Source organism: Balaenoptera ricei, chromosome 11, assembly GCF_028023285.1.
Source record: "Balaenoptera ricei isolate mBalRic1 chromosome 11, mBalRic1.hap2, whole genome shotgun sequence".
Lineage (NCBI taxonomy): Eukaryota > Metazoa > Chordata > Mammalia > Artiodactyla > Balaenopteridae > Balaenoptera > Balaenoptera ricei.
The window spans coordinates 41414068-41429154 of record NC_082649.1 but is presented as its reverse complement, the minus strand read 5'-3'; the positions used below and the strand labels follow the sequence as shown (position 1 = coordinate 41429154).

The 15087-nt window shown below is 57.3% G+C and overlaps 3 protein-coding genes across 9 annotated transcripts; 2 read left to right on the top strand and 1 right to left on the bottom strand.

Annotated features, from left to right (window-relative positions):
* Positions 1 to 1318: 1318 nt before the first annotated feature.
* On the bottom strand, positions 1319 to 8035 carry RXRB (retinoid X receptor beta). 3 transcript variants are annotated; one of them, XM_059938953.1, is made up of 10 exons: positions 7571 to 8016; positions 6658 to 6905; positions 6024 to 6180; positions 5482 to 5661; positions 4175 to 4347; positions 3651 to 3780; positions 3315 to 3447; positions 3108 to 3199; positions 2684 to 2789; positions 1319 to 2572 (listed from the first exon to the last, which is right to left on the bottom strand). In XM_059938953.1, the coding sequence occupies exons 1-10, from the start codon at positions 7803 to 7805 to the stop codon at positions 2425 to 2427; spliced, it is 1602 nt and encodes a 533-aa protein (XP_059794936.1). In that variant the 5' UTR covers positions 7806 to 8016; the 3' UTR covers positions 1319 to 2424. The 3 variants fall into 3 exon arrangements, with proteins under 3 accessions (XP_059794936.1, XP_059794935.1, XP_059794934.1); XM_059938952.1 differs by having other exon boundaries at positions 3108 to 3211; positions 7571 to 8015; XM_059938951.1 differs by lacking the exons at positions 1319 to 2572; positions 2684 to 2789 and having other exon boundaries at positions 2796 to 3211; positions 7571 to 8035.
* Positions 7913 to 12198, top strand: SLC39A7 (solute carrier family 39 member 7). Of its 3 annotated transcripts, XM_059938954.1 has the most exons (8): positions 7913 to 8267; positions 8579 to 8987; positions 9077 to 9245; positions 9407 to 9475; positions 9596 to 9739; positions 9888 to 10028; positions 10222 to 10418; positions 11318 to 12198. In XM_059938954.1, the coding sequence occupies exons 2-8, from the start codon at positions 8583 to 8585 to the stop codon at positions 11588 to 11590; spliced, it is 1398 nt and encodes a 465-aa protein (XP_059794937.1). In that variant the 5' UTR covers positions 7913 to 8267; positions 8579 to 8582; the 3' UTR covers positions 11591 to 12198. The 3 variants fall into 3 exon arrangements, with proteins under 3 accessions (XP_059794937.1, XP_059794938.1, XP_059794939.1); XM_059938955.1 differs by having other exon boundaries at positions 7917 to 8987; positions 9407 to 9460; XM_059938956.1 differs by lacking the exon at positions 7913 to 8267 and having other exon boundaries at positions 8674 to 8725; positions 9093 to 9245; positions 9407 to 9460.
* Positions 12199 to 12410: 212 nt separating this feature from the next.
* Positions 12411 to 14523, top strand: HSD17B8 (hydroxysteroid 17-beta dehydrogenase 8). Of its 3 annotated transcripts, XM_059937519.1 has the most exons (9): positions 12411 to 12477; positions 12671 to 12888; positions 12975 to 13091; positions 13204 to 13296; positions 13399 to 13484; positions 13576 to 13660; positions 13864 to 13906; positions 14072 to 14146; positions 14330 to 14523. In XM_059937519.1, the coding sequence occupies exons 1-9, from the start codon at positions 12432 to 12434 to the stop codon at positions 14344 to 14346; spliced, it is 780 nt and encodes a 259-aa protein (XP_059793502.1). In that variant the 5' UTR covers positions 12411 to 12431; the 3' UTR covers positions 14347 to 14523. The 3 variants fall into 3 exon arrangements, with proteins under 3 accessions (XP_059793502.1, XP_059793503.1, XP_059793504.1); XM_059937520.1 differs by lacking the exon at positions 14330 to 14523 and having other exon boundaries at positions 13864 to 13954; positions 14072 to 14148; XM_059937521.1 differs by lacking the exon at positions 14330 to 14523 and having other exon boundaries at positions 13864 to 13957; positions 14072 to 14147.
* Positions 14524 to 15087: the final 564 nt, after the last annotated feature.

Here is a 15087-nt window from a genome sequence, read left to right as displayed (position 1 = left end):
CGCACGCCGGGGTCTCGGGGAAGTCGGAGGCTGCCGGGTGGCGACAGCTCTCAGTGACCCAGCTCCATGCAGCGAGGCGCCGTCGGGGCTCCGGCGCTGCTCCCTCCTCGGTGGCCGCCGCTCCTGTGTGTCCCCGGCCACCCCGGCAGCCCAGAACCCCCACCCCGCTCCCGCCCCCGGCCCAGCCCCTGCCTCCAGCCGCCCGCCCACAGCCACCGAGGGAAACCCCACCCCCGATCTCTACCTGGTGTGGGGGGGCGAGTGGGAACCCTCCCTCGCTGACCCTCGGACTGCTCTCCTCTGCTTCTCGCAGGGACTCAGTGGCCTGTACCTTAGGATTCTCTTTTCGGGAACCCCAATATCTCTTCCCCAGTCTCTTTCTTTTCGGGGGGGGGCAGACGTCCAGTCACAACACCCCTCCCCGTTACTCCCCCTTGGGGGCCCAGAGCCCCCTTTCAGCAGAGTCCGGGGCGGGATTTACGGCACAGTGGGAGGGGAGTGGCGGGCCTGGGGGTCGCTACCTCCCCTCACCCCGTTGGGTCTCCATAATTATTTCCCCTCGGCCCGGCCCGCCCGCTGTAATTACAGAGCCTGGCCCGGGGCACGGTATTTATAGACACGGCTATAGACAGCGACTGGGGACCTGCAACCGACGGCCGCGGGGAGCGGGGGTGGGGGGCGAGGCGGGAGGGCGGTTAGAGGGGAGGCCAGAGACTGGACAGACCCACACACAGGCTAATCAGGTCCCAAGAGATGGAAGTAGGGGGACGACGTAAGAGCGCCCGGGAGCCCAGGTGGAAAGGCACCCAGTGGAGAGGCGGGGGCGCGGGAAGCCGCCGACGCTGGTTGGCAGAGTACGGGAAACGGGGTCACTCGGGGACGAGGCCGCCTCCAGGCGGGCAACACCGGAGTAAGCCGCGGCGCTCGGCGCCCAGTGCGCCCCCACGAACGGGCACGGCGCCGGGTCTGCCCGGAGCCCGCGGCGCGGCCGGAGGGAAGCCCGGAGCGAGCCGAGGCGCCGCCGCCCGCTGGCGCTGGGGGGGCGCCCTTGAACAAGGCGCCTTTGAGAGTCAGCCGCCCCCCTCCCTCCAGCCGGCCCCGCCCCCAGGCTGGCACACCCTCTCCCCCCCCACCTCCGCGACAAAGCGCGCCTTGTGTCCCCCACCCTGCGCCCGCCTCCCAGGCCCCAGGGAACTTAGGCGGCGGCGGCGGCGTCCAGGGAGCCGGTCCGGAGCTCCCGACCGGATACCCTCCCACACGCGGCCCGGTGCGGCGCTGCCCCCACCCCCCATAGTCACCTCAGTCCAGAAAACATCGATTTTAATTTGAAAGCGATTTTATGTGAGTGAAAGAGAGGGGAAGGGAACCCCGGAGAGAAGAGCCGCAGGGCAAAAATCATGCAGCCCCTGCACCCCATCTCTGCAGGCGGGCCATCTCCCCTCAATTCTGAGGCCAGGAGCTTGTGTCCCCAGCCTACAAGGTGTGTGCCCCGGGCTGGGGCGAGAGCTGGGAGGGGAAGGGTCTGAGGACTACTCACCAAGCCGCTCCCCCCCACACCGCCCTCACAGCCCAGGCCCCTTCCCCAAGCCAGACGGGAGAGTGGGGGAGGGGGCTGGGAAGGCCAGTGCTGAAGAGCCAGCCCCGCAGACCATCTCAGGGCCCTGCCTTTCCCAAACACCACCTCCACCACTGGCATTTCTTAGTCAACCTGGGAGAGTACAGTACTTCTTTGAGTCTAACTGCAAGTCTCTATCCTCAGAGAAAATTAAAAATAGCAGATGGGCTCCTACATCTCCACCCGCCCCTTAACCACCACCACCTTTTTCTTTTTCAGTCTGACTGCAGAAGGAGGTGAAGCGTGAGAGGGGGATCCGGACAGGGGACAGCGACAGAGCCCCTCCTTGTTCCAGAGAAGCCCCCATCTGCCAGTCTTGGTTGGAGGAAGGCCTGTCAGAGCCTGACTCCCATGTCCATCCGTTTGGGGGGCCTGCCCCCCAATATCCATCTCTGCGGGAGTTCCCATTTCCATTCTTCAGATGGGGGGCTAAGTGAGGCAAGACGAGAAGGAAGCCAGGTCCTGGGAGCAAGGCCAGTGCTCTGTGCTGGGGGAAGGAGAGGCCGTTCCAGGCCAGGGGTAAGAAAGCACCCCCAGATCATGGCAGAGCCAGACAAATTCAGAGACTCAAGGCCACTGAAGGGAGAGGTCCAGCCCTCAAAGTAGTCTGGGGTCCCCTCTGACTTGGGATGTCAAGCAAACCCTTGCAGGGTTTAGGGACCCCCCCTTGGAGGTCTCAGTTCTGCGCTATGCTCCTCACCCCACCAAGATTCTAGGAACATGGTCCCTCCCCACCCTGCCCCAAGGCTCAGAGTCCCTTGCCCATGTGCCCTCCTCAAGCGTGAGGAACACCACATCTGGGTGTGGGGTCAGGCCAGCTGGTGGGGAGCCTCAAGCATCTCCATGAGGAAGGTGTCGATGGGGGTGTCACCAATGAGCTTGAAGAAAAACAGATGCTCTAGACACTTAAGGCCTATGGACCTGAGAGCAGGAAGACGCAAGAGCAGCTTGGCAAACCTGAGGAGGGAATGGGAGACATGGAGTGAGAGCTAGAGCCACATGGCACTACCCCCACCCCAGCAGGAGCCTCGGTTCCCACAACCCCTCAGCCCCACAGCGCCTTCTCACCGGCCCTGCTGCTCAGGGTACTTCTGTTTGCAATAGGTCTCCAGGGACGCGTACACTTTCTCCCGCAGGACCTCTACCTCGCTGGGGTTGGAGAGGCCCTTGGCATCTGGGATGGCAGGGAAGAGAGGAGGAAGAGGAAGGAGGACAAATCAAATCAGGACAAATGTGGAGGTGTGGCCCACACGATGTCCCTCTTGGGCCCCACCTACACGCCCTTCACCAGATGCCTGGCAAGGGAAGCAGGGCACAATGGGTTTGAGGGATGGGGTTGCAAAGGGAATGTTATCAGCAGATGTGGGTTCTTCTTGGTCAGCTGTGAGATTTCTAGGTTGAGGGGGATAGCTGGGTAACTTAGGAGTCTCCGAAGAAGAGGAGGCTCCAAGGCTGCCTTGGTCTTGAGAGACGGGGGTAATCCTCCTCTTACCTGGATTGAACAGAATGATTGCCCTCAGGCAGCCAAGTTCTGTCTTGTCCATCCTCATGTCACGCATTTTGGACACTAGCTCTGTCAGCACCCTGGAGAGGGACCTGCAGGTCACTCAAAGGTCACAGCTCAGCCAGCCTTGGACACGGACCAGCCTATAGCCCCACCCCCTCGACCGACAGGCCAGCCCAGCCGAGGGCCACTGACCGATCAAAGATGGCTCCCACGCCTGCGGAATGGGCTGAGTTGCGGTGCACGTGAAGACCTGTGGCGAGGAGGATGCCGTCTCGGACATCGATGGATCGGTGAGAGAAGGAGGCAATGAGGAGCTCGTTCCAGCCTGGGGGTTGGGGGTGGCAAGGGTGAGGAGCCAGGGATCGGGCCATGGGATTGAAAGCACATCAGGGGAAGAGAAGAAGAGGTGGCGAGGTCAATGAGACTGGCTCTCTGAGTATGCAAGGTAAGGCCGCTGGGGTCCCTGAAGGTCAGGAGGTCCAAGAGGGGTCAAATGACAAGAGATTCAAGGAGTCCAAGGTCACTGACCTGCCCGTAGCAGTATGACCTGGTCATCCAGAGGCAAGGAGGAAAAGTGTGGGATCCTCTTTGCCCACTCAACAAGTGTGAAGAGCTGTTTGTCAGCTGCCTGGCAGATGTTAGTCACAGGGTCATTTGGCTGCAGGGGAGGAGGGGTGAGAGTTATGGAAGGTTTGGAAGTACACTGGGAGCCCCCCTCCACCCCATAAGAGGCTTTTGACACCCCCTCCTTATTTGTAGTCTCTCTTCAAGCCCCACCTGAACCAATTCCTCCTCTTCTAGCATTCAGGAAAACAATTATTAATTTGGGACTTGCCTGTGGTTCTGTGAGTGGGTTGTTTTGGGAGCGGGGACGGAGGATGTTATCACGCCTACCTCAGATGTCTAAGAGACCTTGTTTGGCGGCACTTCCGGTCCCCGGCAGTGTTAGATGGGTTGTGAGGGGGAGGGAGGGGAGGGGGAGATAGAACAGACCTAGACTCCCGCCTCCCCACCCCCATCAGGAAGAAGAGTAGATTGACCCCAGCACTCACGCTGCTGCCGCTACCCGCGGTTCCCCCAGGACCCTCAACGCCCTGGTCACTCTTCTGCTCCACAGCAAGCTCTGCCTCCAGGATCCTGTCCACAGGCATCTCCTCGGGGGCTCCCCCAGCCCCCTCCCCATCCCCATCCTTGTCCTTTCCCCGCTGACGCTCCTCCTGTACCGCTGCAGGAGAAGGAGGAAGGAGAAAAAAGTAGAAAGTCAGCAGCCAGCCATGAGGAGATTCCAAAATGTCCTTAGGGCCTTATCAGGGTCTCATGGCCCTTAGAAGATATTTATAGAAATTGGGGAAGTCACTTGAAACCATAGCAGATTTGTAGCAGTCTAGAAGCAGGACTTATAAAAGAACAGATAAATAAACCCAGAAGAAGTAAAAGGGTGGGTAAAGGAATTATGGAGAAAGCTAGCACTTAAACTGAGAGCCTACTATATACTAGGAAATGTGCCAAGCACACTTTCACATTCAATCAAGTATTATAACGACCCTGTGAGCTCTTGACCCCATTTTTAAAAATAACGATTTTGGGGGAGTTCATTAAACAGCTTGCCCAAGTTCACACAATACATGGCAAGTCATATGTCCAAATCTAAGCGTGCCTGATGGCAAATCTGGTGTTCTTCTGACTCAACAAAAAAGGAGGAAAAGGAGCACTGGCCTGGGCCTTCAGAGGTGTGGGTTCTGATCCCAGACCTGCCACTCTTTTGTTGCATGACCTTGGGAAAGCCAGGCTTCAGGCTCATCTTCTCTAAAATGAGGGATGTGACCAACATATACTCCCTAAAGTATCTCTCTCAGAATTCCAGAATCAGGCTTAAGAAGAAAAGATAGAGATTAAAAAAAAAAAAAAGAGGAAAAGAAGCCCTGAGGTCTTCAGTAAAGGCTGCAGCTTAAGAGGGTAGAGTCCCAGAGTTTGGAGGAGAGAACACAGATAATAGGGAGATGGAGACCAGAGTGGAAGCACTTGGTCAAAATGAGGAAGAATTACTCAGGTTGGAGAAGGGGAGCTGGAGAAACCCATCATGGGGAAGGAAAACTTATCCTACCCTAGCACCAGACCAGGGAGGGGTCAGAGGGGCAGGCCACAGAAGCAGAACCATTGAGAAGGAAACTCAAGGCACCAGGTCAGGGTACCAGAGAGGAGGGCTGATGAGCAGGGGAGAGGGAATCAAATATCGCCCTCTGGAGGAGAGAGAGGAGTCCAGCTTTCCTAAGAGGTATAGTCCCTGCAGTCTCCCCTCCCCGTCCTTCCTCTCCTCCCACAGGGTAGACTGCGAGGCCTGGGTGGGGCAGGCCCTTACCCTCCCTCTTCATGCCTGTGGCCAGGCACTTCTGATAGCGGCAGTACTGACAGCGGTTCCGCTGGCGCTTGTCCACCGTGCAGTCCTTGTTGTCCCGGCACGAGTAGGTCAGGTCCTTACGGATGGTGCGCTTGAAGAAGCCTTTGCAGCCCTCACAGCTGTAAACCCCGTAGTGTTTGCCTGCGAGAGGACAGGAAGAGCAGTAAGACTGCACCCTGTGCCACTAGGACTCTTGCCCACCTCCCCCCCAGCAAATTTAGTTGAAGTCTGCTCTGTGTTTGCCAAGGAGAGAGACAGGGAACCAGGACATGAGGGATGATCTAGTCCCACTCTTCTCACGGTTCGAAAACCCTATGCCAGCCCCCTCCTCCCTCTGACCACCCCCCACACACACCAAATCTGAGCCGCAGGGTCCTTAACTGTCATCAGGCCTCCCCCAGCTCACTTGCTCTAACCAAACCTCAAGAGCCCCTGGGAATCCCACAGGTGATGGTAAATGATACACGCTCTCTTCCTCTCTGCTGGTCCTCTGAGCCCCATACCTGAGCTTCGGTCCCCGCAGATTGCACATAGACGTTTGCCAGCCCCAGGGCCACCTGGAGGGGGTGGACAGTGCAGGCCCCGGACCCCTAAGACTGGTGGCTTCACATCTTCAGGGGGGCCAGACCCACCCCCAGGGAGCGACACTGTTGAGTTAATCTGGGTTGGGGGAAATAGGGAAGTCACAGGGAGACTCATTGGGAAGGATAATCTCTCAGAGGGGAGGGACATCATTCCCTACCACCTAGGCAGGGCCCTGCATTACACGCTACAAAGGACATTATTTACACTGCAGTGCCCGGGAAGGGCCACCCCTGGAGTACAACCCCGAAGAGATGAGACATAAAGGTCCCCCTGAAATTGTGCAACACAGCGGCCCTGAAGGGCTTGTATCTCAGAAGGGGAGATGGGACCAAAAGGGCAAAGAAATCACTGATATATGAAAAGGACATCAAGAATAGCTGGGTTCTTTTACAGGGTTGGGGAGGAGGCGTGCACTGAAAGCTCAGTCACCTCAAGAAAGGCCAGGGGTCACACAAGGACCACAAGCCTGGGGAAGTTCACACAAGGATCTAGGTCACAAGGAAAACAAGGAAATGAAAGTGGAGAGGCAGTAAGGGGGTCACGACCTCTCACCTGGGGACTGCTGACAGGCCCGGAGAATCCTGGGGGAGCTGGAGGGGGCAGACCAGGGGACCCCATGGAAGAGCTGATGACCGGGAAGGGGGAGCCCAGTGGCGGGGGTGGCATCGGGGGTGGGGGTGGAGCCCCAGAGCCTCCAAGGGATGCAGCTGCTGAAGGGGGTAAGGGTGGCCCCGGAGGAGAAGGGGGAGCGGCCCCCTGGGGAAGGGGATTTGGAGAGGAACTGTCTGGGCTTCGGGAGTCTGGGGAGGGGTACACACAGGCACAGACACACACAGACAGAAGAGACAAAAAGAGAAAATGAGTCTTCGATCATCCAACCGGAGCCTTTAATTCTCTCTCTGATCCCCCCACCGCGCCCCCACCTCACCCCACCCCTTCCCAAGTCCAGAGGCACCCTGCTGTCAAACAACGGCTTAACTCCTAATCGTGGTGAGAGAAGGGGGTTGACAGAGGAGGATCGTTCAGGTGAGGCAAATTCCAAACAATGCATTTGATCACCCCAAGCCAGACGCATCTCGTGTGGGTGGGGCAGCACGTGGGGTGGACCAGTCAGCCCCTCCATTCCCAGCTCGTAGCCAGAACGTGCAGGGAAGATAGGCAGAAGAGACCCCTCCTAGGACATAGAATTTGCCTTCAAACGTCCAGAGTCCTCGATCTCGAGGACTAGTGTCCCACGCCTGGGACCTCCGTAGTGCAGGGCCTCAAGCGGCCACCGCTAGGAGGGCGGAAGCTCCCCCTCCCCGCCCCGCCCCGGGGGGAGGGCACTAAGGCCCTCGGGAGGGAGGGGACGCGTGTTTACAAACAAGGGGGCGGGAGCGCCTGGGAAAGAACACCAGGGGAGGGGGGGAAGGGGTTGCTGATAACGCGGTCACTGGCTTGCCGGTCCGTCCGCTAGGTCACTCACCCCGCCCGCTGTCGCCCATCCCGTCCCGTCCAGCCTCCCCCGGCTCCGGCTCCGGGGTTTGTTGTTCTCCGGCTGCCACCGCCGCCGCCGCTGCTGCTGCGGGATCCAGCCAGGGCCGTCGCCGCCGCCACCGGGACGCGACCCCACAATGCATTTCTTTTCGCACCCCCACCGGCCCACACTGCCCTGCGGCATGCCGCTGGGGGAGGAAGGGCGGGCGAGCAGCCCAAGACATGATTCCTGGCTGAGTGTAGGGATACCGAAGAGGTACCAGGGATTCCCAAGGATTGATCGTTGGACTAGCTGAGCACGAGGAAGCCCCAGAGAAAAAGTCTCTGGCCTTAACCGGGTCGAATTAAGCGCTTCGCTCTGCGCTGTAGCAAAATGACAGCGCCGACATGGCAGCCATCTTGGTATAGACGGGAAGTCTATGCGCTGGTTCCCGCCTCCTCGTCTGGTTGGAAACGGAGGAGGCGGTCTCCTCCCGCCTGTTAGCCCGCCTAGCCCAGTGTCCCCTCAAATAACCTCCACACCCGCGCATGCGCGCCAGGGCTAGAGGGCTTCACTACTGCCGGAGTGCCGCCATATTGGTGAAGGTACTGGGACCGAGGTTGAACGGAACTCCCTGTTCTCGCGGGAGCTAGAGGCGGGACTGCCACGTCCGAGCAAACCGGGAAAGGAGAGGATTCCGGAGCCGGTGAGAATTCCCTGTTTTTCCCTACCGTCCTTTTCAGGCCTTTTTCTTCATTTAGTGGGTCATAGAGACGAGGGCGCAGAGAGTCCGTATAGTGGAGGATCAAAGCCTAGAGCGGTGTCCCGGGGGCCCTGCATCAGGGATGGGGTTCCGGATAAAGAAAACGAGTCTTGGGAACAATGTGGGTGGGGACAGGATGGAATGGGGAAGCAGCCCATAGAAGTGGACGGAGGGCGCGAACGGAGTAGAGCGGACCCCTCATAGGTATAGAATTGAGGGTCAAGTGGAGTCACTATCTCTGTCCCTCTGGTCAGCGTGATGGCCAGAGGCCTGGGGGCCCCCCACTGGGTGGCCGTGGGACTGCTGATCTGGGCGGCCTTGGGGCTGCTAGTGGCCGGACATGGGGGTCATGGCGACCTGTACGAAGACCTGCACGAGGACTTCCAGGGCCACAGCCACAGGCACTCACATGAGGATTTCCACCATGGACACAGCCATGCCCCTGGCCACACTCACGAGAGCATCTGGCATGGGCATACCCACGGTCACGACCATGGACATTCACATGAGGATTTGCACCATGGCCATAGTCATAGCCACTCTCATGAGAGCCTCTACCACCAAGGACATGGACATGATCATGAGCACAGCCATGGAATCTATGAGGAGTCTGGGGCTCCAGGCATCAAGCAGGACCTGGACACTGTCACTCTCTGGGCCTATGTGAGTCCCCCAGGGATGGGGCAGAGGGGAGCTGGTTCGGGATTGTTGGGAAACCCCACACCACTTGACCCCTGACTCTCCCTCACCAGGCACTGGGGGCCACAGTGCTGATCTCTGCAGCTCCATTTTTCGTCCTCTTCCTTATCCCCGTGGAGTCAAACTCCCCTCGGCACCGCTCTCTGCTCCAGATCTTGCTGAGTTTTGCTTCAGGTGGGCTCTTGGGAGATGCCTTCCTGCACCTCATCCCTCATGCTCTGGGTAAGTAATCTCTAGCTTTTACCTCAAATCTTAATGTATTTCATGCTTTGGACAAGTGGGTTCTTTCCCCTTTGTGATCCCTGACCTTCCAATATTCTCCCAAATACACACCCCTTGGGTGGGGTATTTCCTCATCTGGCTTTGTCTCCCCCTTCCTCCAGAACCTCATTCTCACCACCCTCTGGAGCAGCCTGGACATGGACATTCCCACAGTGGTGAGGAAGGGGCAGGTGAAGACGTGGGGTTGGGGTGCTGGGGAAGGTCTATCCCTCCCTATTCTTCTCTTGTGCTTGGGGAGGAAGAGTCTGAAATCCAAATCTCCTTTAATGTCTCAATGTATCCATTCCTAGGCCAGGGCCCCATTCTGTCTGTGGGACTGTGGGTCCTCAGTGGAATTGTCGCCTTTCTCGTGGTGGAGAAATTTGTGAGACATGTGAAAGGAGGACCTGGACACGGACATGGACACGCTCACAGTCACACACATGGAAGACAGGGTGAGCCCAGGAACAACTTTCCTGAAAGCCACCTTGCCATCTCTGAATCTCCTCATTTTATGGTTCTTAGGTGGGAGAAGACTACCCTTATGAGGACATACTGGCAAATTTCTGTTCTCCACTCTTACCAACTCCTTTCTTCCCTCAGAGCGTCCTTCAAAGGAGAAACAAAGCTCAGAGGAAGAAGAAAAGGAAGCAGGGGGGTCGAGGAAGAGCAGAGGAGGGAGCACAAGGCCCAAAGACAGGCCAGTGAAACCTCAGAACTCTGAAGAGGAAAAAGCAGGTTCAGGTGAGGGCCAGGGTTGCATACGCTTGGGCAAGGGGCATCATCATGAATCACATGGAACAGCACTGTGGGTGATGGCAGGTGTCTGGAAAATACTGGGGCTGGATGTGAAGTGGTCTCTGGGGGGCTGATCAGGGCTGAGACTAGGGGTGATGAACACCTCTAATTGTTTCATCTTCCTTTTCTCCTGTAAAAGACCTACGTGTATCAGGGTACCTGAATCTGGCTGCTGACCTGGCACACAACTTCACGGATGGTCTGGCCATTGGTGCTTCATTTCGAGGGGGTCGGGGACTGGGGATCCTGACCACAATGACTGTTCTGCTACATGAAGTGCCCCATGAAGTTGGGGACTTTGCCATCTTGGTCCAGTCTGGCTGCAGCAAAAAGCAGGTTGGTGATGGTGTGCACCAAACATGGTTGCCTCAAGCCCTTTATCCCCCGCTAACCCACCCCAAACCCAGACTCCCACCCATTAGTTCCAAACAAGTTGTACTACAGGCATACCTCGTTTTATTGCGCTCCTTTATTACACTTAGCAGATATTGCGTTTTTTACAAATTTGTAGCAACCCTGCTTGAGCAAGTCTATGGATACCATTTTCCCAACAGCATTTGTTTACTTCATGTCTCTGTGTCACACTTTGGTAATTCTTGAAACATTTCAAACTTCGTTATTATCATATTTGTTATGTTGATCTGCGATCAGTGATCTTTGACGTTACTATAGGAAAAAGATTCCAACTTGTTGAAGGCTTACGTGATGGTTAGCGTTTTTTATCGGTAGAGTATTTTTTAACTAAGCTACGTACATTGTAGGCATAATGCTACTGCACACTTACAGGATAGTGTAAATATACTCATTGGGAAACCAAAAAACTCATGTGACTTGCTTTATTGTGATGGCCTGGGACTGAACTCACAATATCTCCGACGTATGCCTGTATTGTTGACAACGGATCCTCTAGAAACGAGGGGGAAGAAGTTCTGTTTCTTTGTCTTGTAGCTCAGTAGTTCTTGAACTGTGGTCCATAAGCCATCTGAATGTTTTATGGGGGTCTTTCACACCATGCCCCTGACCCTGACCTATTGGGTCAGAAGGTCTGTGGAAAGGACCTCTTTGATCTAAGATTTTTCAGTGTCTATTCTAGATCCCCCTCTTTTTGCTTTACTATTTAGTTTCTAAAGACATGCATCCTATCCATGTACACTTATACCCCTCCAGCCACGTCTAAACCACTGATAACCTTTAGATGTTGGTGAGTGCCTCTCTCTCTCTTTTCTGCCCACCAGGCGATGCGTCTACAACTACTGACGGCAATAGGGGCACTGGCAGGCACAGCCTGTGCCCTCCTAACTGAAGGAGGGGCAGTGGGCAGTGAAGTTGCAGGTGGCACAGGTCCTGGCTGGGTTCTGCCATTCACTGCAGGTGGCTTTATCTACGTAGCAACGGTGTCAGTGTTGCCTGAGCTGTTGAGGGAGGCATCACCATTGCAATCACTTCTGGAGGTGCTGGGGCTGCTGGGGGGAGTTGTCATGATGGTGCTGATTGCCCACCTTGAGTGAGAGGTGGGGTAAACCAGCCCCACCCCAGCCCCAAACCTCTAGCCTCTAAGCCCTCCAGGTCAGGGGTCTGTGGAAGTTGGGGGCCCTGGCCTGGGACATCTGCCAAAGGAGGGAGTTGTATCCTAGGGAGGTGGCGACTTTGGCTTGAAAGCTATCAACATTTGGCAGTCTTACAGGGGCTGCAGAGGTGAGAATGACAGCCCAGAGGGACCATAGTGTTGGGCATGAGCTGACCATGTTGTTGGGTTTGGGGGCTAAGTGGGGCCATGAAGAAGGCTGGAAGAGAGAGGAGTCATGGCAGCCTACCCCACATCCCCCACCCCACCTATTCACAGAGGACCAAGCTGCCACACACTGGCTTCTCCAGGGTCCACCTCCCTCTCTCCCACCTGTTGGTGGAAACTCCAGGGAAGACCAGAGCCCTGAAGTGGGTAGCAGAAGTCGGGGATAAACGTCAATCGTGTGTCCTGATTTGGGAGTGATTGGGGGGAGGGGGGCTAGTTGCTACTCTCATGGCCTGATTTTTTTTGTTTGTATTCTTTTATATCACTGTTTGAATGGAGGAGGAGGGGTGATGACCGGAAATAAAGTCCTTGGATCTTCCGCTCCACGCGCAGTCTTTGTCTTTTTGGGGGGAATGGGGGCCCCTCTTCTCCCGGCTCCACTGGCCCCCAAGCTTTGGTGTCTGGCCACGCCCTCGCGGTTGGAGGTCCGCCTGCCGGGGTGGCCGCCAGTGGCCTAACGCTGGCGGGTCTTCGATTGGTCCGGCTTCGCTCTCGCCGCGCCTCCTCTGCGCTCGGATTGGCTCAGTGCTGGGGGGCCCGCCCACTCGCCACCCGCCATGGCGTCTCAGCTCCGGCTCCGCTTCGCGCTGGCCCTGGTCACAGGTTGGGGGCGGGGGCGGGGGAGGGGATCCTCTCCCAGGGCGGGTTGGTGTGCTAGAGTGACGTCGGGGCGCGCCCTCGGACTCTACAGCCGCTGTGGCCTGTGGTCCGAATTTTACTAACTTTGCGCCCTGTTGACCTCTGACCCCTGCCCACTTCTCCCTCCCCCCCTCCCGCGTGTTCTCTCCCATCTCAGGTGCTGGTAGCGGCATCGGCCGAGCAGTCGGTGTGCGCCTGGCCGCTGAGGGGGCCACTGTGGCCACTTGCGACCTGGACGGGGCAGCGGCACGGGAGACGGTGCGGCTGCTGGGAGGGCCGGGGAGCGACGAGGGGGCACCGCGCGGCGCCCACGCAGCCTTCCAGGCTGACGTGTCCGAGGCCGGGGCCGTCAGGCGCCTGCTGGATCAAGTGCAGGTGAAAAAGCGAGACGACCTCGCCCCCTTTAAAGCCCTAACGTTGCTCTACAAGGTTTTTTGGTGTGTAACCTACCCCTTACATAGGCCTGCTTTTCTCGTCCGCCATCTGTCGTTGTGTCCTGTGCGGGCATCACCAGGGATGAGTTTCTGCTCCACATGTCTGAGGACGACTGGGACAGAGTCATAGCTGTCAACCTCAAGGTGGTGATCTCTGAACCCATGACTTCTGGGCCCTCTAGCCTGGGGAGGGAGTTGGAGGAGTGTCACCCCTGCTGATCCTTTCTGCCTTGTTACTTTCTCCCCCCACCCGCAGGGCATCTTTCTAGTCACTCAGGCTGCAGCCCAAGCCCTGGTGTCCAGTGGCTGTCCTGGCTCCATCATCAACATCAGTAGCATCGTAGGGAAGGTCAGGCTGAGTTGGGACGAGGTCAGCCAGCCAAGTGGGCACAGAGAGGAGAGCCCTTCCTTGGGACTCCCAACTTAACCCCAATCTCTGGCTCACCCAAAGGTGGGGAACGTGGGACAGACAAACTACGCAGCATCCAAGGCTGGAGTGGTTGGGCTGACCCAGACTGCAGCCCGGGAGCTTGGACGGTTGGTCAGACACCTGGGGCCATGTGGAAGGTCTGAGGGAGGGTCAGTGTTCAGTCCTCTCTGGAGTCAGCAGCCACTCTCCTTTCCACAGACATGGGATCCGCTGTAACTCTGTCCTCCCAGGGTTCATTAAAACACCCATGACACAGAAAGTGCCACAGAAAGTACTGGACAAGGTAGGAGACTGTGGGTGGAGGGCAGAATCATTCAGAGAGCCAACCTCTCTGGGCTTCAGAGAGAGGATGCTGGGCCCAGTGAGGGGCAAACTGTAGATATTCAGCAAGTGTAAAAGGAATGAAGACCAAAGTCACAGACTCGGTCTACAAAAAAAAAAAACCCATGAAAAAACTTTCACTCACACATGAGTGTTTCCTTATAGGTGACTGGAATGATCCCGATGGGACATATGGGGGACCCTGAGGGTGAGCACTGACTGCAGAGGGGGCCTGAATGAAGAGATCCCAAAGTTCGTGGTATCTGAGAGGGTCTCACCAGGATTGGTGGTTGGGGGAGGGGTGATTCTGATAGGAGGCTACTTTGGGTCTGTGAGTGAGTAGGATTCTGCCCTCTCCCCACCATTCCCATAGATGTGGCAGATGTGGTCGCATTCTTGGCATCTGAAGACAGTGGATACATCACAGGGGCGTCAGTGGAAGTCACTGGTATGAGGCCATCAGGGGGAGGAAGAGGGCAGAGAAGTGGAACCCAGAAAGCAAATGAGGGGAGTCTGGAGCCACTGAGGGAAGGGCAGAAGTTCCCATAGGCCAAGGACAGAAGTGGGTGCCTCCCCCCCAGCCCATTTGTCTCCACCTATACATCTGTCCAAATGTTTCTGCCCCTCCCAGGAGGTCTTTTCATGTAACTGCCTCAAGGACCCTGGACTCTGCTCACTATCCCACCACTCTGCCGGGCCTCCTGCTGATGAGGACTCTGAGTTCCCAGGCTACAAAAGGGGTGGCAGTGTATGGCTCAGGAATGCTGAATATGGGAGGCAGGGGTGCTTGTGACCCTAATAAATTCCAAATCCTCTTCCCTGCCACCTCCGGTTCTTCTTGTGTCCAAGTCCTCAGACCCTTCGCCACCTCCCCCTCCTTTCCCTTTCGCGAAGGATTGTTCCCTTTCACTGCCTGGTCTCCCAGGGCAACCCCCGCCGCCGGGTATGAGAGGAGAGAGTGTGTGTCACTGTGTGTGCGTGACACTCTGGGTCTTTTGGAGGGAGGGGGTCTCTGCCCCACCCCCTTCCACTGATCCTGCAGCCCTAGTCCCCTCCCCCAATTCCCTGGGTCCTTATGGTCCCCAAGGGTGATTTGTTCATGGCCCCATCCTAGTATCCAGTCTAGCCTTGGGAGGGGGTCTTGGAACAGGTGGCCTCCCCCACCCCTCTCCTTTCTCTGAGTCCCCCCCCCCCTCCCCTTTCTCTCCACCTTACAATAGCTGCAGCCGGCCGGGGGTCGGATGGGGGGGATTAGGGGAGGGGGCCAGGATTAGGGGAATGGGCCAGCCGATGAAAGGGGCTGGAGGAGAGCAGAAGGGAGGGAGGGGGCTGGGAGGAGGAGGAGGAAGGGGAGGGGGTCCGCGCTAATCGACTCTGGAGCCCACATAA

Coding starts and splice junctions, on each gene's coding strand:
- SLC39A7 (XM_059938954.1), top strand. CDS start 8,583: ATGGCCAGAGGCCTGGGGGCCCCCCACTGGGTGGCCGTGGGACTGCTG. Junction 9,476..9,595: donor CAGTGGTGAGGAAGGGGCAG/GTGAAGACGTGG, acceptor ATCCATTCCTAG/GCCAGGGCCCCATTCTGTCT. Junction 10,029..10,221: donor AGAGGAAAAAGCAGGTTCAG/GTGAGGGCCAGG, acceptor CTCCTGTAAAAG/ACCTACGTGTATCAGGGTAC.
- HSD17B8 (XM_059937519.1), top strand. CDS start 12,432: ATGGCGTCTCAGCTCCGGCTCCGCTTCGCGCTGGCCCTGGTCACAG. Junction 13,297..13,398: donor TCAGTAGCATCGTAGGGAAG/GTCAGGCTGAGT, acceptor GCTCACCCAAAG/GTGGGGAACGTGGGACAGAC. Junction 13,907..14,071: donor ACATATGGGGGACCCTGAGG/GTGAGCACTGAC, acceptor CCATTCCCATAG/ATGTGGCAGATGTGGTCGCA.
- RXRB (XM_059938951.1), bottom strand. CDS start 7,805: ATGTCTTGGGCTGCTCGCCCGCCCTTCCTCCCCCAGCGGCATGCCGCA. Junction 6,181..6,657: donor GGCCTGTCAGCAGTCCCCAG/GTGAGAGGTCGT, acceptor CCCCCAACCCAG/ATTAACTCAACAGTGTCGCT. Junction 3,781..4,174: donor CCGCGGGTAGCGGCAGCAGC/GTGAGTGCTGGG, acceptor CCTCCCCTGCAG/CCAAATGACCCTGTGACTAA.